Raw genomic sequence first — 20,561 nt, 5'->3', positions numbered from 1 at the left:
ACTCGGGCTCTTAAAATTACCAACCAAGTTCGTAACCTGGGAGTGTTGATAGACTCAGATCTGACTTTCAGCAGCCATATCAAAGCTGTCACTAAGACAGCTTTTTACCAGCTCAGAAACATCAACAGAATTAAAAGTTTAGTCTCCCAGAAAGACCAAGAGAAACTCATCCATGCATTCATCTCCAGTAGGCTGGATTACTGTAATGGTCTTTTAACAGGACTTCCTAAAAAGAGCATTAAACATCTGCAGCTCATGCAGAACGCTGCTGCTAGAGTTTTAACCAGGACTAAGAGATCTGAACACATCACACCAGTTTTGAAATCTTTACACTGGCTTCCAGTCAGTCACAGAATAGATTTTAAAACCCTTCTGCTTGTTTACATCCCAAAATGGTTTAGGCCCAGAATACATCTGTGATATGTTCAGAGAATATAAACCTAGCAGAGCTCTTAGATCCAAAGACTCTGGTCAACTAGTCCAGGCCAGAGTCCAGACTAAACATGGAGAAGCAGCATTTAGCTGTTATGCTGCAAACAAATGGAACAAACTGCCAGTGGAGATTAAACTTTCCCCAAATGTAGACATTTTTAAATCCAGGTTAAAAACTTTTCTTTTCTCATGTGCCTATGCATGAAATCTGCACGGTAACTTTTTTTTTTTTTTTTTTTTTTTTTAACTTATCTTGCTTTTAATCATTTTAATGTAATTTATTATTTTATTGTGATTATGTGTTGATTATATGTTGATGCCTTTTACTATTCTAAATATCTGTAATGTCTTTGTTTTATGTAAAGCACTTTGAATTGTCCTGTACATGAAATGTGCTATACAAATAAACTGCCTTGCCTTGCCTTGCCTCAGTCGCAGGTCATGGGTCTTATAACAGGACAAAGACCCAAAACACAGCTAAAAACACCAAGAATGGCTAAGAGGAAAACATGGACTATTCTAAAGTGGCTTCTATGAGCCCTGAACTAAATCCTATCGAGCATCTTTGGAAGGAGCTGAAACATGGCATCTGGAAAAGGCTCCTTCAAACCTGAGACAACTGGAGCAGTTTGCTTCTGAGGAGTGGATCAAAATACCTGCTGAGAGGAGCAGAAGTCTCACTGACAGTTACAGGAATCGTTGGATTGCAGTGGTTGCCTCAAAAGGTTGTTCAACTAAATATTAAGTTAAGGGTACCATCATTTTTGTCCAGGTCTGTTTCATGAGTTTATTTTTAAATAATTCTGTTGAAACATGGTTGAAAAACAACGTCTGACTTTCATTGGTTAAATTTCATAGAATTTTTATTTATTATTACTTTTGTCAGATTCAAGTTATTTCTGTGGCCATTGTGAGTTTTTCTTTTATTAACCGAAGGGCACCAACAATTATGTTCGTGTGTGTGTGTGTGTGTGTGTGTGTGTATATATATATATATATATATGTATATATATATTGAATTCATGCTTGTGTTGTTCTTACTCTCAAATGTAAGTCGCTTTGGATTTGGATTGATTTCAAATGCCAAACTGTTTCTTGTAGGACTTTTAAATTCACCATTTTAAATTGCGACATACCACCAGAATTATTTCCGGGTTTTAGACACAGACTAGTTTTCTTGTGTGACTGTGTGGAATTAATATTTTGCCTAATTGTTTTAATTTTTTGGCTAAAAAAAAGTCGGCAAAAGAAAATCTAAACTGTGAGAAATGATGAAGTCATTAACTAACAGTGATTATTGGACAGAGATCTAACATTTAGTACAGCTAGTTTTATGAAGTTTACTCTGGTCTCTGTTGTATTCTGAGTTGTACAAGGTACAGTTAACAGATTAGATTGATTCACCCCACAAACTGACCGTGTTCGATTCCTTATTTTACTAACAAAGGAAACCTACTGGGTCCAGGCTTGATCTCAGAACAGCTGTCAGTAGTAGCAGAACTACAGCAAGGACCCTGAACGCATCGTGGCATGTTATCTTTGTTGTGAATTCTGCTGCTGCTCTGTGAACCTCCTGCACTTCCTCCCGTGTCCTGCTCTGCCAGGACAGATGATCTAAGAGGAGGATGAGGAGGGGGAGGAGGGGGAGCCCTGTATTTCTTGGTAGATGGTGGTTGCTGGGGTCCGGTCCGGGATAGAGACATCCTTTGAAGACCTTGGGTGATGTGGAGAAGAGGGTCTGGTGAGGGGGGAGAGCTGGGAGTTGATCGCTTCTCTGCTGTGTCCTTCGCTCTTATCTGTACATCATGTTTGGGTTTTTCGTCCCAACAGCATGACGCAAGTGTGCACCAAGTAATCTGCATCCAGTTAGATTTGGATGCACACCATCAGGTCTGAATCGCTCCTTACAGTTCCAAAAGATATTGAAGTTATCAATGAACTTTATCCCATGGGTGATACATGCAGAGGGCATTGCACTCCCAGACGGGGGAATAACAGATGTTGAGGAGAGCTACAAGTACCTTGGCATCCCACAGGCAAACAGTAACCATGAAGAAGCCTCAAGGAAAGCTGCCACAGCTACATATCTGCAACGAGTAAGGCAAGGCCTGAGAAGTCAGCTCAGTGGCCAGAACAAGATCCGGGCAGCTAGCAGCGATGCCCTGCCAGAGATCAGGTACCCTGCTGGGATAATAAGCTGGCCAAAGGAGGAAGTTCAGACCACAGATGTTACAACACGGAAGCTATTCATCATGCATGGAGTGCCTTGCATGGCAGCTTCTGCCATCAGTGTGTGAATGGATGAATGTGATGTATGATGTAAAGTGCTTCGGGTAAAATAGCAATATACCATTTTACCACAAAGAGGGAGGCCGAGGACTAGTAAGCATCAGGGCCACTATACAAGATGAAACATCCAAGCTCCATGAATACATTAGGAAGATGGCCCCAAGGGATGAAGCACCGAGTGAATGCCTCAGGCAATGGAACCTGGAAGAGTATTAAATGGAGGAACCATCAGAGAGGACAAGCCCTTGCATGTGATGTACCACAGACAGGTAGCTGAGGAGGTGGATTTGAACAAGTCCTACCAACGGTTAGAGAGGGCTGGACTGAAGAACAGCACAGAGGCGGTAACCATGGCAGCACAAGAGCAAGCCTTGAGTACCAGGACAGTAGAGGCCCAGGTCTACCGCACCAGGCAGGACCCCAGGTATAGGCTGTGTAGAGAGGCCCCTGAAACAATCCAGCACCTCACAGCAGGGTGCAAGATACTGGCAGGCAAAGAATACATGGAACGCCATAACCAAGTAGCTGGCATAGTGTCCAGAAACATCTGAGCAGAATATAGACTGGAGACCCATAGGTCTAAGATTCTGAGAAACGTCCAGATACAGACCAACAACATGGTGGTGGCCAACCAACCAGACATGGTATCATGGATAAGCAGCAAAGGAAATCCATAGTGATGAATGTAGCCATCCCTAACAATGGAAAGATCAGGAAAAAGGAACACGAGAACCTGGAGAAATACCAAGGACTCAAGGAAGAGCTGGAGAAAGCCTGGAAGATGAAGGCAGCAGGAGTACCAGTGGTGATTGGAGCGTCGTGTCCCCCACACTGGAGAAGTGGCTCCACCAGATACCTGGAGAACCATCAGACATCTCCATCCAGAAGAGAGCAGTCCTAGGAACAGACCCTCAAGCTCCCAGGACTCTGGTAGAGGACCCAACCTAGAGATGGACCCAGTCTCCCCAGGGGAGATGGGAGGGAGGTGGAGAGAAGAGTTTATATATAAACACTGCTCAAAAAATAAAGGGAACACTTAAATAACACATCCTAGATCCTAATGAATGATTTTTTTTTTGGTCTTTGTTCTTTACATAGTTGTATGTGCTGACAAAATCACACAACAATTATCAATGGAAATCTGATTTATTAACCCATGGAGGTCTGGATGTGGAGTCACACTCAACATTAAAGTGGAAAAACACTACAGGCTGATCCAACTTTGATGTAATGTCCTTAAAACAAGTCAAAATGAGGCTCAGTAGTGTGTGTGGCCTCCACATGCCTGTAGGACCTCCCTACAATGCCTGGCCATGCTCCTGATGAGGTGGCGGATGGTCTAAGGGATCTCCTCCCAGACCGGCACTAAAGCATCCGCCAACTCCTGGACAGTCTGTGGTCAACGTGGTGTTGGTGGATGGACATGATGTCCCAGATGTGCTCAGGTGGATTCAGGTCTGGGGAACGGGGGGCCAGTTCATAGCATCAATGCTTCGTCTGGCAGGAACTGCTCACACACTCCAGCCACATGAAGTCTAGCATTGTCTTGCATTAGGAGGAACCCAGGGCCAACCGCACCAGCATGTGGTCTCACAAGGGGTCTGAGGATCTCATCTCGGTACCTAATGGCAGTCAGGCTACCTCTGGCGAGCACATGGAGGGCTGTGCGGCTCCCAAAGAAATGCCACCCCACACCATTACTGACCCACTGCCAAACCATTCATGCTGGAGGATGTTACAGCATCTGTGAAGAACACAGGGCGCCAGTGGCCAAGTTACCAATCTTGGTGTTTTCTCTGGCAAATACCAAATGTCCTGCACGGTGTTGGGCTGTAAACACAACCCCCACCTGTGGACGTTGGCCCTCATACCTCCCTCATGGAGTCTGTTTCAGACCGTTTTAGCAGACACATGCACATCTGTGGCCTGCTGGAGGTCATGTTGCAGGGCTCTGGCAGTGCTCCTCCTCTTCCTCCTTGTACAAAGGTGGAGGTAGCGTCCTGCTGCTGGGTTGTTGCCTCCTATGGCCTCCTCCACGTCTCGTGATGGACTGGCCTGTCTCCTGCAGTGGTGTAGTCTAGTTCATTCTAGTGGGTATACTCTGACCACCCCCCCGCTCTTATACATCATGTCCAGTCATGGGGATCCTTCGCACCAGGAGCTTTGCCTGCTTGGACTGGGGGTTGTTGCCGTGGTGATTGCCCTTGTCCCAGTGGCTGGGGGTCCTGCACTGCAGTCCTACAGCTGTGATGTGGACTCTGGCCGGCCCTGATCTGGGTGGTTGCTGTACTGACCTCTGTGGAAATGGGTGGGCTGGCTCTTGGTGTGATCGGATCCCCAAGATATTGTTTCCTCACAGCGGCGTCAAGCCAGATGTTTATTACTTTTATTATTTTTGTACTAAGAAACAGAAATGAGGGAGTTCTTGTTTGTGTATAATGGAGGGAGGGGGACTGCTCTTTGTACATGTATGTGGACGTCTGTGTGACTGTGAGAGAGACAATGATGTGTGTTTTTAAATTCCCCTACCTGACTCTCACTCCTCAAGTCCGGCCAGGTCGAAGTCTTTTCTATGAGCACACATACACACACACACACACACACACGCGCACACACACACACACACAGAACAGCAGTACCTCCCTAAATTTCCTCGAAACCACCAGGTTAGTTAGCTAGTTTTATATTATTTAATGTGCCAATCACCTGCTGTTTAACACATGAATTCCACTCACCAGGGCCCTGTTTCAGAAAGCGGGTTTAACAAACTTTTGAGTTAATAGCGTAACTCTGGGTTGACCAACTGAGCTGTCAAACTCAGAGTTTTTACTAAACCTGCTTTCTGAAACGGGCGACAGTGTCCAACCTGTGGTCAAACCCCCCCCCCCCCTTCAGTTTCCTGCTGCAGGTTTCTTGGTGCAGCAGTGAAAATGGTCCCCCCTCAGTTTCCTGCTGCAGGTTTCTTGGTGCTGCAGTGAAAACGCCCCCCCCTCAGTTTCCTGCTCCAGGTTTCTTGGTGCAGCAGTGAAAACGGTCCCCCCTCAGTTTCCTGCTCCAGGTTTCTTGGTGCAGCAGGGAAAACGGTCCCCCCTCAGTTTCCTGCTCCAGGTTTCTTGGTGCAGCAGGGAAAACGGTCCCCCCTCAGTTTCCTGCTCCAGGTTTCTTGGTGCAGCAGGGAAAACGGTCCCCCCTCAGTTTCCTGCTGCATGTTTCTTGTTGCAGCAGTGAAAACGGTCCCCCCTCAGTTTCCTGCTGCAGGTTTCTTGGTGCAGCAGGGAAAACGGTCCCCCCTCAGTTTCCTGCTGCAGGTTTAGTGGTACTGCTTTTTATTATGAACCTTTATAAATGGGTATGAGTAGGTAAGAACTGGTATGCATCTGTATGAACCAGACAGACTGATGGAAACCAGTGGGATTCATGTTCTTTTCTTTTGGTTGTTTTTTTTTGTTTGTTTTTTTTTAAGCTTTGATCTTTGTGAGTGGAAATCCAACTGATATTCACATAAAGTTATTTCAAAGTCATTTTGAATAAAGGTGGATGAGATTAAATGATTCAAGTTCTTCCTTCAGTGTTTGATCCAACTTGGATGTTTCTGGACTTTTCTTCCATTTTTCTTTGATTCTTTAAGAGAAGAGCTAACCTCTGCAGTAGCCATCTTATTGGTCATTTTGCTTCTGCTGCAGGTGAATGAACAATGATGTGATTGGATTATTATTCTCTGATTAAATAAATTCAGCTTTATTTGTGTAGCACTACTTTACAACAACATTACCTCAGGGCTTTCCTGACAAACCATCCCACATCCTGAGCTGCAAGAGACGACGGTGGAAAGGAAAAACTTCCTTTTAACACGAAGGAAAACACCTCCTGCAGAACCAGAACCAGAACTCGGCTCAGGGAGGGCAGCCATCTGCCTGGATGGGTGGGGGTGGAGAAGACAGGAAAGAAAGCCCAGACTCTACAAGTTTATTCAGGAAGACTTGCTGACACACATGAGAAACACATTAATACTGTCATGTTTCTACATGGAGGATATAGAGCAGAGAGATAAAAAGGATGAGCCCAATGTATAATGGGTCTAACAAACTGATTGGGTTCACCAGGGTTGGTGGAGAAGTACATCTGAGTTTCATCTGCATAGCAATGAAGTTTGTACCATGCTGTCTAATGATAGCACCTCAGGGAAGCATGTAGAACATGAAAGGTATTGGTCCAAGTACAGAACCCTGAAGAACTTCATGACTTACTCTGGTGTGTGAAGAAGAATCATTGTTTACATTAACAAACTAAAACGTATCAGATAAATATGACTTAAACCAGCCTGACCCGGTTCCTTTAATCCCAGTAACATGTTCAAGTCTCTGTAGCAGAATGTTGTGATGAATGGTGTCGAATGCAGAACTGAGGTCTAACACCATGAGTCCAGACCAGAGTCCTTTATCTGAGACCATGAGGAGGTCTTTGGCAACCTCCACCAGGTCTGTATCTGGGCTATGATGAGGTCTAAACCAGATGGAAATTCTTCAGAGTATTTTTGCTCAAATGGGCCTGTAGTTGAGTTGAAACTATTTTCTCTAGAATTTTAGACATGAAGGGGAGGATCTTTAAAGGTTTATGATTAGTTAACACTCCTGGATCCAGAATCGGCTTTTTAAGTAAAGGTTTGATTCCAGCAATCTTAAAAGATGGAGGTAGATCTCCTAGAGATAGAGATATAATCAGCTGTTCCAGATCTTTACTTAGATTTAGATTTTACTTCTAGTTGTTATGTCTCTCTCCCTCTCTCTCCAGTCTCACACTCTTCATCACTCATTCACTTTCCCTCCATCAGTCTGTCCATCCACACGTCCTTTATCTTGTCTTCTGCCTTCTCTGTCTGTTCCTGTCTATCTCTCACCCTACCTCCCTCCATCTTCCCCTCAGGCGGCCGGCCCGTCAATCATCCACCCGTCTGCCTGCCGCCAGCCTCTCTGTCAGGATTAGAGGCGTCAGGTTGGCCAACATGGACGCTGGTGGAGGGAAACAAAATGTTCCTCTCAGCATAAAGCTGCTCTAATCCTCAGATCCCCTAGTCTGATTACAGGAAGCTAATTGGTCAGCTCTAAGATGGACGGGGATGAATGGGAGGACGGACAGGGGGATGGACGGGTGGACGGATGGGAGGACGGACGTGGGGGATAGATGGGGATGGACAGGAGGACGGATGGGAGGACAGACGTGGGGGATAGACGGGGATAGACAGGAGGACGGATGGGAGGACAGACGTGGGGGATGGACGGGAGGACAGATTGGAGGACAGACGGGGGGATGGACAGGAGGACGGATGGGAGGACGGACAGGGGGATAGACGGGGATGGACGGACAGGCGGATAGATGGGGATGAACAGGAGCACGGACAGGGGGATGGACGGGAGGACGGATGGGAGGACAGACGGGGGGATGGACAGGAGTACGGATGGGAGGACGGACAGGGGGATAGACGGGGATGGACGGGAGGACGGACAGGGGGATGGACGGGAGGACGGATGGGAGGACAGACGGGGGAATGGACAGGAGGACGGATGGGAGGACGGACAGGGGGATGGACAGGGATGGTCAGGCTGGGAAATTGTAGTTGTAAGAATTCTTTTGATCAGATAAAGAGTTTATATCTGTCTGTCTGTCTATCTACCATCCTTCCTTCTTTTCTTCCTTCATTTCCTCCTTCCTTCATTCCTTTCTTTGTCCCTTCCTTTTTTCCTTTATCCAACCTGGAGGCTGATCTGTGTTTCTCTGTTGTTCCAGCTTTAACCGCCTACACCTACCTGACCATCTTTGACCTCTTCAGGTAAGTCTTTCACACCTTCAACACCCTCATTGGTGATCAATATCTCAGTCCTGCTAATATTTTCACCAAATTCACAGAAATTTGGTTTTCTCTTGGCTGACCGTCCTCTATGGCCGGGTGGGTGGAGCTAAGTATCGATAGTGTCGATACCAAGGCTACCAGTATCAGTCGATGCCGCGTGGCAGCCATCTTGGACCGGTCGCCAGCTCCATTCACTCACCTGAATAAAAAAGGCCAGAACTCACAGAGTTTTCAGTCTGTGTCTCCTTTGTTGGAGAAGTCTGACATGTTGCTCTGACACTGGACCCCTAGTTCCAGAGAAAATGCTGATTTATAGTCTCTGGGCAGATAGTAGCCTAACAATAATAAAATATATTTTTTAATAATCCTTTATTAGTCCCACAGCTGGGAAATTCTTTCCTGCCTTTAACCCATCCTAGTTGCTAGGAGCAGTGGGCTGCCAGATTCCGGCGCCCGGGAAGCAGTCGGGGGTTAAAGCCTGGCTCAGGGCTCACAGTGGTTTTTACCTTAGTTGCCAGCCTGGGGGCTTGAACCCAGGTTCTCACCCAGGTTCTCCAGACCCAAGCCCACCGCTGTAACCACCAGGTTTCCACTGGCTCCAGGCTTTTCTTTAAGAAATGTGATGGGTTCTGATACTGGAGGGAATTTTGACACTTTTAAAGCAGTTCGTAACAGATGAAGCATGTAGATGAAGAGTCAGAAGATCCTGCTGGAATAGACAGAAATATGCTGCTGACTCTACTGAACCAAAGAGAAAGACAACCTGGGTTCATCCTGTTTTATAAACAAGGATGGTGGATATCATCATTTAATGGCGGACTTCATGGCTGTCAGATAAATCCAGGGCCTACGTTAGTACAAATTCACCCTGGCGCCGTGTGGCTGCCTTTTATCTACATCTCTATAATCTCTGCGTGAAGTCTGGGAAAGCCAGACGCAGCTGGCTTGGCTGGAGGAGGGCAGCGATTTTCACCTCATTGTGCAAGTTCCACAGGAAATGATGGAGAAGGAGCAACGTTGCCTCCCGTGTGTTGAGCCCATCATATGAACAGCAGCAAACAAGTCAGGTTTCACCGTGATAAGTTAATCTTTATTGATACGTTAATCGTTATTGATAAGTTAATCTTTATTGATACGTTAATCGTTATTGATAAGTTAATCTTTATTGATCCCACAGTGGGGAAAGTTCACTGTTACAGCAGCTCAAAAAGAGATAAAACAAGAATTAAATAAAAACAGTTAAATGAAAGAAACATTATAAACACAATACAATAAAAAGTAGAAGGACCCTAAAGTGTATAATTAGCTGTCGGTCATACTGTGTGTGGGTTCCAGTGATGCAGTAGATTGTAAAGCAGCATTATACAGTCTGATTGCTGTGGGAATGAAGGACCTGCGGAAGCGTTCCTGTTTACACTTCGGGTGTAGAAGTCTATCACTGATGGAGCTGCTTAAGGCCCCACGGTTGGAGGCAGAGGGTGAGAGGTGTTGTCCATGATGGCGGACAGTTTTGCCAGAACTCTCCTCTCCACCACCACCTCAATGGAGTCCAGGGGGCAGCCACAGACTGAGCTAGCTCTTTTTACCAGTCTATTGAGTCAGAACTCTGCCTCCCCAACACACCACAGCATAAAAACCACAGAGGCCACCACGGTCTTGTAAAATGTTCTCCGAAGTTGCTGCTCACGCCGAAGGATCCCAGCCTCCTCAGCAGGTATAGACGACACTGACCCTTCTTATAAAGAGAGTCGGTGTTATCTGTCCAGTCCAGTTTATTTTTTAGGTGGACACACAGGTACTTGAATGTCCTCACTCTCTTGATGTCACATCCCTGGATGTTTAACAGCGCAGTAGAGGAGGGTTTTCTCTGGAAATCGACCATCATCTCCTTTGTCTTGCTGGCATTTACTAGAAGGTGATTCTGCTCACACCAGTCGACAGAGTCCATGATGACCTTCCTGTACTCGCAGTCATTCCCCTTGGACACACATCCCATTATGGCAGTGTCATCGGAGAACTTCTGGAGGTGACAACTGTCCGTGGAATACCTGAAGTCGGATGTGTACAGGGTGAAGAGGAAAGGTGATGTACTGTGCCCTGAGGGGCCCCTGTGCCACATCTGACACACAGTCCCTCGGCCTCACATACTGGGGTCTGTAAGTAAGGTAATCCATGACCCATGCAGCCAGATGGTCACTGGCCTCCGCCACCTCCAGCTTCATCCTGAGTAGTGAAGGTTGAATCATGTTAAAAGCACTGGAGAAATCAAAGAAAGTGATCCTCACAGTGTTCTCAGTGCCCTCCAGGTGAGACAGGGATCTCTGCAGCAGGTAGATTGCAGCGTCCTCCACCCCAATGCTGCAGGGGATCCATATTTGGGCTTACCAGTGAGTGGAGATGGTTAAGGATGATCCTCTCCAGTGCCTTCATCAGGTGAGAGGTTAAGGCCACAGGTCTGAAATGGATGGGCTCCTTGGCGCACGAGGTCTTGGGAACTGGAAGGAAGTTTTCCACCTGACCGGAACTCTTTCCAGACTCAGGCTCAGGTTAAAGATATAGCAGACCACCTGACAGAGCTGGTCTGCACAGTCCCTGAGGAGTCTGGGGCTGATGCCATCAGGACCCGTGGCTTTCCTGGCTTTGATCTTCTTTAGTTGCACTCTCACCTGATCCACTGTCGGTGTGAGGAGAGAAGGCGGTGGTGGAGAGGAGAGCCCCAGAGGTGGTGCTGGGAGTGAGGGGGAGGGTAAGAGCCCCAGAGATGATGGTGATGGTGGTTGTGGTGAGGTGGCAAACAGGCAAAGGGAGCTGGGGATAGGCTGAGGGGGTTGGGAGTAGGCCCAGTATCAAATCTGTTGAAGAACAGATTTAGCTTGTTAGCCCAGTCTCTATCTCCAGATGCAGGATCCCTCCTCTTGCCCTGCCCTGATATAGTTTGGAGTCCTCTCCAGACCTCCCTTGCGTTGTTCTGCTGCAGGTGGTCCTCCATTTTCCTCCTGTAGCTGTCCTTACACTCTCTGATCTTTCTTTTAAGATCCCTCTGCATCCTCCTCAGTTCCTCTCTGTCTCCAGATTTAAAAACCCTCCTTTTCTCCAGCAGCACGGCTCTCAGCTCAGGAGTCACCCAGGGCTTGTTTGAGAAACACCGCACCCTCCTGGTGGGCACGGTGGTCTCTACACAGAAGTTAATGTAATCAGTGATGCAGTCCGTTAAACTGTCAATGTCCTGTCCTTGTGGCCCACAGAGCACCTCCCAGTCAGTGGTGTGAAAACAGTCCCTCAGTGCTTCACTGGACTCCTCAGACCACATTTTCACACACCTTTTGGTGGGGGGCAACCTCTTCATCATAGGTATGTAAACAGGGAGCAGATGGACCAGGTTGTGGTCTGAGCAGCCAAGTGGGGGGAGGGGGTGGGAGCTGTAGGCGTCTGCTGTGTTTGCATACAGCAGGTCCAGAGTTTTATTGCCCCTGGTGCAACAGTCCACATACTGATGGAGGTTAGGGAGAGTGGCAGACAGGGAGGCATGGTTAAAATCCCCGGTGATGAGGAGAAAGGCTTGAGGATGCGTTGTCAGTAGTTGTGCCACAACACTGTAGAGAAGCTCGCCGGCTGCATTGGCGTTGACCGAGGGGGGGGGGGGGGGGGGGGGGGGGGGGGTATACCGTTATTGCGGTGATACGTGAAAACTCCCTCGGTAGGTTGTACGGGCGGATGCTAACAGCTAGTAGTTAAATCCACACTTCATAAAATAAAAGCACAACTTGAGTGTGTGAGGATGAGGTTTCTGGGGATGCTGTGAGACCACTGACAGGCTAAACTCAGCTTGTTGGAAGGTGGAGGTGGTCCGAGCTTTTATTGATTCATAAAAACACAGAGTGGCCAAGTGTGATATTCACTAACTTTTGGCTACTTCTCCTCATAAATAATCCAGAAGTATGTATACCAGAGTAAAGATTAAAATAATAATAATTCATTTATTAACATGGCACATTTTAGGGTGGTCAAAGACGCTTTACAGGTGGAAAATGATAATGCAGTGAAATAATGAACTTATTCTTTGGAGATGATCTGGAAATCTGGAGACCGATAAAATAACTCCACCTTTATGTCTAACCATCTGTCCTGTTACTCCGTATGGAACGGTGGCAGCAGATCACACAGTTACTGCTAGTAGAAACAGATTCGCCCCAGTAGAAGCAGATTTATCCCAGTAGACGTGTATTCATCCCAGTAGAAGTGTATTTATCCCAGTAGAAGCATATTCATCCCAGTAGAAGCATATTCATCCCAGTAGAAGCAGATTTATCCCAGTAGACGTGTATTCATTCCAGTAGAAGTGTATTTATCCCAGTAGAAGCATATTCATCCCAGTAGAAGCAGATTTATCCCAGTAGAAGCAGATTTATCCCAGTAGACGTGTATTCATCCCAGTAGAAGTGTATTTATCCCAGTAGAAGCATATTCATCCCAGTAGAAGCATATTCATCCCAGTAGAAGCAGATTTATCCCAGTAAACGTGTATTCATTCCAGTAGAAGTGTATTTATCCCAGTAGAAGCATATTCATCCCAGTAGAAGCAGATTTATCCCAGTAGAAGCAGATTCATCCCAGTAGGCGTGTATTCATTCCAGTGGACGCGTATTCATTCCAGTAGACGCGTATTCATCCCAGTAGAAGTGTATTTATCCCAGTAGAAGTGTATTCATCCAAGTAGAAGTGTATTCATCCCAGTAGAAGTGTATTCATCCCAGTAGAAGTGTATTTATCCCAGTAGAAGCATATTCATCCCAGTAGAAGCAGATTTATCCCAGTAGAAGCAGATTCATCCCAGTAGGCGTGTATTCATTCCAGTGGACGCGTATTCATTCCAGTAGACGCGTATTCATCCCAGTAGAAGTGTATTTATCCCAGTAGAAGTGTATTCATCCAAGTAGAAGTGTATTCATCCCAGTAGAAGTGTATTCATCCCAGTAGAAGTGTATTTATCCCAGTAGAAGCAGATTCATCCCAGTAGATGCTTTTTCATCCCAGTAGAAGTGTATTCATCCCAGTAGAAGTGTATTTATCCCAGTAGACGCGTATTCATCCCAGTAGAAGTGTATTTATCCCAGTAGACGCGTATTCATCCCAGTAGAAATGTATTTATCCAGGTAGAAGTGTATTCATCCCAGTAGAAGTGTATTTATTCCAGTTGAAGCATATTCATCCCAGTAGAAGCAGATTTATCCCAGTAGACGCGTATTCATCCCAGTAGAAGCAGATTTATCCCAGTAGAAGTGTATTCATCCCAGTAGAAGTGTATTCATCCCAGTAGAAGTGTATTCATTCCAGTGGACGCGTATTCATTCCAGTAAACGCGTATTCATCCCAGTAGAAGTGTATTTATCCCAGTAGAAGTGTATTCATCCAAGTAGAATTGTATTCATCCCAGTAGAAATGTATTTATCCCAGTAGAAGCAGATTCATCCCAGTAGACGCTTTTTCATCCCAGTAGAAGTGTATTCATCCCAGTAGAAGTGTATTTATCCCAGTAGACGCGTATTCATCCCACTAGAAGTGTATTTATCCCAGTAGACGCGTATTCATCCCAGTAGAAATGTATTTATCCAGGTACAAGTGTATTCATCCCAGTAGAAGTGTATTTATTCCAGTTGAAGCATATTCATCCCAGTAGAAGTGTATTCATCCCAGTAGAAGTGTATTTATCCCAGTAGACGCATATTCATCCCACTAGAAGTGTATTTATCCCAGTAGATGCGTATTCATCCCAGTAGAAATGTATTTATCCCAGTAGAAGTGTATTCATCCCAGTAGAAGTGTATTCATTCCAGTGGACGCGTATTCATTCCAGTAGACGCGTATTCATCCCAGTAGAAGTGTATTTATCCCAGTAGAAGTGTATTCATCCAAGTAGAAGTGTATTCATCCCAGTAGAAGTGTATTCATCCCAGTAGAAGTGTATTTATCCCAGTAGAAGCAGATTCATCCCAGTAGACGCTTTTTCATCCCAGTAGAAGTGTATTCATCCCAGTAGAAGTGTATTTATCCCAGTAGACGCATATTCATCCCAGTAGAAATGTATTTATCCAGGTAGAAGTGTATTCATTCCAGTAGAAGTGTATTTATTCCAGTAGAAGCATATTCATCCCAGTAGAAGCAGATTTATCCCAGTAGACGCGTATTCATCCCAGTAGAAGTGTATTCATCCCAGTAGAAGTGTATTCATCCCAGTAGAAGTGTATTTATCCCAGTAGAAGTGTATTCATCCCGGTAGAAGTGTATTTATCCCTGTAGAAGTGTATTTATTCCAGTAGACGCGTATTCATCCCAGTAGAAGTGTATTTATCCCAGTAGAAGTGTATTTATCCCAGTAGATGTGTATTCATCCCAGTAGAAGCGGATTTATCCCAGTAGACGCGTATTCATCCCAGTAGAAGCAGATTTATCCCAGTAGAAGTGTATTCATCCCAGTAGAAGTGTATTTATCCAGGTAGAAGTGTATTCATCCCAGTAGAAGTGTATTCATCCCAGTAGAAGTGTATTCATCCCAGTAGAAGTGTATTTATCCCAGTAGAAGTGTATTCATCCCGGTAGAAGTGTATTTATCCCTGTAGAAGTGTATTTATCCCGGTAGACGCGTATTCATCCCAGTAGAAGTGTATTTATCCCAGTAGAAGTGTATTTATCCCAGTAGAAGTGTATTCATCCTGGTAGAAGTGTATTTATCCCTGTAGAAGTGTATTTATTCCGGTAGACGCGTATTCATCCCAGTAGAAGTGTATTTATCCCAGTAGAAGTGTATTTATCCCAGTAGATGTGTATTCATCCCAGTAGAAGTGTATTCATCCCAGTAGACGCGTATTCATCCAAGTAGAAGTGTATTTATCCCAGTAGATGTGTATTCATCCCAGTAGAAGTGTATTCATCCCAGTAGACGCTTATTCATCCAAGTAGAAGTGTATTCATCCCAGTAGAAGTGTATTCATCCCAGTAGACGCGTATTCATCCAAGTAGAAGTGTATTTATCCCAGTAGAAGTGTATTCATCCCAGTAGAATAGAATAGAATAGAATGCCTTGTATTGTCATTATACACATATACAATGAGATTAAGCCATCCCCAATGTCAGTGCAAAGAGAGCAGTATAGAAGATAAATAAATAAATAAAAGATCTAAGGTATAAAATATTTACAGAAATAAACAGATGTGCACACTCGAGTTATTTGCAGATATAAGTATGATGTATATATCTGTATACTATACATGTGTATAGTGTTCGAGCTGAAAATATATAAATTACACTGAAACATATTCAAGTCAGAAAATATATTGCAGTAGAGGTAGATTTGTTCCAAAACAACAGAATCATGTAGTTATTTTGTGGAGGTAGGAGGAGACGGGGTGAACCAGGAGAAACATCCTGCTGCCGTTAGGGATGGGCACGGTGGAGTCTGGTAAAATCCTCTCTTCCAGCATGTTCGATTGGTCACACTGGGCTTATTTTACACCAGCTTTCAGTAAATCCGCTGGAATCTACATCTGTGTTACAGAGTGGCACACACGTCAAGTCCGGCGAAAATTTCGATATTCTAAGGTCCGCATACACTTCAATGCAAAATTGGCTCAACAGCGCCATCTAGAAAAAAATAAAATGCCAAAATGAATGGGGTCGTGATGTCTACTTCAACATAGGAAGACAAAACTCGGCACACATGTGTAACACCCCGAGTCGAGCAAAAAAGTCAATTAAACATCTGTTGCCATGGCAATGGGGTGCCCTCTTTTACCGCCATTTTTTTGCCATTTTTTGCACTTTACACACATCGTATTTGAACGAACTAGTCTGAGGGGATTCGTGCGATTGACTCCAAACTTGGTGGGAAGCTTCCTGACAAGTTGGGCACCAAACGCTGTTCAAATCTTTCTAATAGGAAAAAGTGTGTAACCGTGGCAACCGACGGAAAAAAGCCTTCTCGCCATGACACACGGTTTGCTCATATCTCCATAGGAATACATGGGAACTGCACCAAAGTTCACAGTATTCATACGTGTAACACCCCAAGTCCAGCAAAGAAGTCAATCGAACACCTGTTGCCATGGCAACGGGGTGTGCGCCATCTTGGATTTCATTGCCATTTGAACGAACTAGTCTGAGGGGTTTCGTGCGACCGACTCCAAACTTGGTGGGAACCTTCCTGACAAGTTGGGGACCAAACGCTATTCAAATCTTTCTAATAGGAGAACGCGTGTTACCGTAGCAACCATGAAAAAAGCCCTTCTCGCCATGAAACGCGGTTTGCTCATATCTCATTAGGAACACATGGGAACTGCACCAAACTTGACAGGATTCATACACGTTGGGTCCTTAACGCATTACACCACCTGTTGTCATGGCGACATCGGGAGGTGGGGTCCAGGACGCTCGGACCCGATGGATGCCGCTTGCGGCTTTAATTAGGGTCCGAGCCATACGAAGTATGGAAGGACCCTATTGTAGTTGAAATGTTTATTATTATTTTTCTCCTCCTTCTAAGCATTTTGAGCCTAAATATCACCCCCTAAACACCCATGAAAAGTTGTGAAATTTGGCAAACACATCAAGCCCGACGAAAAATTTCATATTCTAATGTCTGCATAGACTTCAATGAAAAATTGGCTCAACAGCGCCACCTAGAAAAAAAAAATACACCAAAAAATACACCATGGCAACTGGGTGCGCGCCATCTTGGATTTCATTGCCATTTGAACGAACTAGTCTGAGGGGATTCGTGCGACCGACTCCAAACTTGGTGGGAACCTTCCTGACAAGTTGGGGACCAAACGCTATTCAAATCTTTCTAATAGCAGAAAGCGTGTTGCCGTGGCAACCGACGGAAAAATGCCTTCTCGCCATGAAATACGGTTTGCTCATATCTCCATGGGACCACATGGGAACTGCACCAAACTTGACAAGATTCATACACGTTGGGTCCTTAGCGCATTACACCACCTTTTGTCATGGCAACATCGGGTGGTGGGGTCCAGGACCCTCGGACCCGATGGATGCCGCTTGCGGCTTTAATTAGGGTCCGAGCCATACGAAGTATGGAAGGACCCTATTGTTGTTCAAATGTTTATTCTCCTTCTTCTAAGCGCTAGCATGCTAACATGTTGATATACCTAGTTAGCTTTTTTAGCTAAGCTCATAATCATAATTAAAGCCGCAAGCGGCATCTATCGGGTCCGAGCATCCTGGACCCCGCCACCCGTCTCATACACCTTTTCCTAGCATGGTAGGTAACCTGTCAACATGGTTAGTCCTGGGTCGTCCTCCTTATCAGGACCACCTTCTAGTACCTGGTCGTCCTCTTCATCAGGACCACCTTCTAGTACCTGGTCGTCCTCCTCATCAGGTCCTCTTCATCAGGACCACCTTCTAGTACCTGGTCGTCCTCTTCATCAGGTCCACCTTCTAGTCCCGGGTCATCCTCTTCATCAGGACCACCTTCTAGTACCTGGTCGTCCTCTTCATCAGGACCACCTTCTAGTACCTGGTCGTCCTCTTCATCAGGTCCTCTTCTACAGGACCACCTTCTAGTACCTGGTCGTCCTCTTCATCAGGACCACCTTCTAGTCCCGGGTCGTCCTCTTCATCAGGACCACCTTCTAGTACCTGGTCGTCCTCTTCGTCAGGTCCACCTTCTAGTACCTGGTCGTCCTCTTCATCAGGTCCTCTTAATCAGGACCACCTTCTAGTACCTGGTCGTCCTCTTCATCAGGACCACCTTCTAGTACCTGGTCGTCCTCTTCATCGGGTCCTCTTCATCAGGACCACCTACTAGTACCTGGTCATCCTCTTCATCAGGACCACCTTCTAGTACCGGGTTGTCCTCTTCATCAGGTCCACCTTCTAGTCCCGGGTCGTCCTCTTCATCAGGACCGCCTTCTAGTACCTGGTCGTCTTCTTCATCAGGTCCTCTTCATCAGGTCCACCTTCTAGTACCTGGTCTTCCTCTTCATCAGGTCCACCTTCTAGTACCTGGTCGTCGTCTTCATCAGGTCCACCTTCTAGTACCTGTTCGTCGTCTTCATCAGGTCCACCTTCTAGTACCGGGTCGTCCTCTTCATCAGGTCCACCTTCTAGTACCTGGTCATCCTCTTCATCAGGACCACCTTCTAGTCCCGGGTCGTCCTCTTCATCAGGTCCGCCTTCTAGTACCGGGTCGTCCTCTTTATCGGGTCCACCTTCTAGTACCGGGTCGTCCTCTTCATCAGGTCCACCTTCTAGTCCTGGGTCGTCCTCTTGCGTGTCTGGGATGAAAAATTGCAGCTCTTTCCCAGAAAGATGCAATAAATGATTGAATATCTTCTTTCAAACATGTTGGTTAATTTTCTCATTTTAATTAGAAGTTTTAATCAGATCTAGGTTCATTCGTCCACATTTATCCCCTGAACTTGTTTAACGCAACTAAAGCTGGAAACTGTTTAGTTCTTTCTTCATGGCGCTGAAGCAGGTTCAGTAGAGAGAAGAGGACGTGAACTACCTCTGACCTCTTCTTTGTTTTTCTTATATCTGCCACTTGTCTCTCATTTACTCGTCTCTGTCTGTCCTACTGCATCCCTCCATCAATCACACCTTCCCTTTCCCTGCCATCCCCTCTCCGTCCTCTCTACCCTCCTCTTCCTCCCACCTGCAGCCTGATCACCTGTCTCATCAGTTCCTGGGTCACCATGAAGAAGCCAAGTCAGGTCTACTCCTTCGGGTGAGTTCATTACATCACACAAACACACACACATTCACACACACATCGCCGTTGAATGATGATGATGATGATGGGATGGTGATAATGATGATGGAGATGGTGATTGATCATGATGATGATGATGGAGATGGTGATAATGATGATGGAGATGGTTATAATGAGGATGATGATTATGATTGTGGTGATGATGAGATGGTGATAATGATGATGATCATGATGATGGGGATGGTTATGATGATGATGATGATGATGGAGATGTGATAATGATGATGATGTGATGATAATGATGATGTTGATGGAGATAGTGATGATGGTGATGATGGTGATGATGATTATGATGATGATGGTGATGATGATGTTGATGGAGATAGTGATGATGGTGATGATGGTGATGATGATGATGATGATGATGGAGATGGTGATAATGATGATGATGGTGATGATGATGATGTTGATGGAAATGGTGATGATGATGGTGATGATGATGATGATGATGTTGATGGAGATAGTGATGATGATGATGATGGAGATGGCGATAATGATGATGATGATGTTGATGGAGATGGTGATGATGATGGTGTTGATGTTGATGATGATGTTGATGGAGATGGTGATGATGATGGTGTTGATGTTGATGATGATGTTGATGGAGATAGTGATGATGATGATGATGGAGATGGTGATAATGATGATGATGATGATGATGATGATGATGGAGATGGTGATAATGATGATGATGATGTTGATGGAGATGGTGATGATGATGGTGTTGATGTTGATGATGATGTTGATGGAGATGGTGATGATGATGATGATGTGATGATGATGATGATGTTGATGATGATGATGATGGAGATGGTGATGATGATGATGATGGAGATTGTGACGATGTCTTTCGTGGCTGCAGGTTATGTCAATCAGCCCTGCTGAGTTTCAGATCCAGAATTTCATACTGAACCTAAAATATGAACAATCTCAACCAGTAATAAACCTGAAATATACCTGGAATAAACCTGGAATATACCTGGAATAAACCTGAAATATACCTGGAATATACCTGGAATAAACCTGGAATAAACCTGGAACATACCTGGAATAAACCTGGAATATACCTGGAATAAACCTGGAATATACCTGGATAAATAGGACTATCAAATGAAATAGTTTTCCAGCTTATCTGTCTCTTTGTCCCACCGTCTCTCTTTACCAAGGATGTGACAATAAGGTTCCTGACTGGTTGTCGTAGTG

At 45.3% G+C, this 20,561-nt stretch overlaps 1 protein-coding gene across 3 annotated transcripts in view; it reads left to right on the top strand.

Annotated features, from left to right (window-relative positions):
• The window catches only part of slc30a6 (solute carrier family 30 member 6), a 109,258-nt gene that overhangs the window by 52,092 nt on the left and 36,605 nt on the right, over positions 1-20,561 (top strand). For 2 of the 3 annotated variants that reach the window (XM_042009888.1, XM_042009890.1), the window contains 2 exons: positions 8,506-8,548; positions 19,248-19,313. In XM_042009888.1, coding sequence (XP_041865822.1) covers positions 8,506-8,548; positions 19,248-19,313 — 109 coding nt within the window. The remainder of the gene's footprint in view (positions 1-8,505; positions 8,549-19,247; positions 19,314-20,561) is intronic. The other variant, XM_042009889.1, reaches the window with a different exon arrangement.

This window comes from Melanotaenia boesemani, chromosome 16, assembly GCF_017639745.1.
Source record: "Melanotaenia boesemani isolate fMelBoe1 chromosome 16, fMelBoe1.pri, whole genome shotgun sequence".
Taxonomy (NCBI): domain Eukaryota; kingdom Metazoa; phylum Chordata; class Actinopteri; order Atheriniformes; family Melanotaeniidae; genus Melanotaenia; species Melanotaenia boesemani.
Note: the sequence above shows the minus strand (reverse complement) of the source record. Positions and strands in the feature narration are given on the sequence as shown.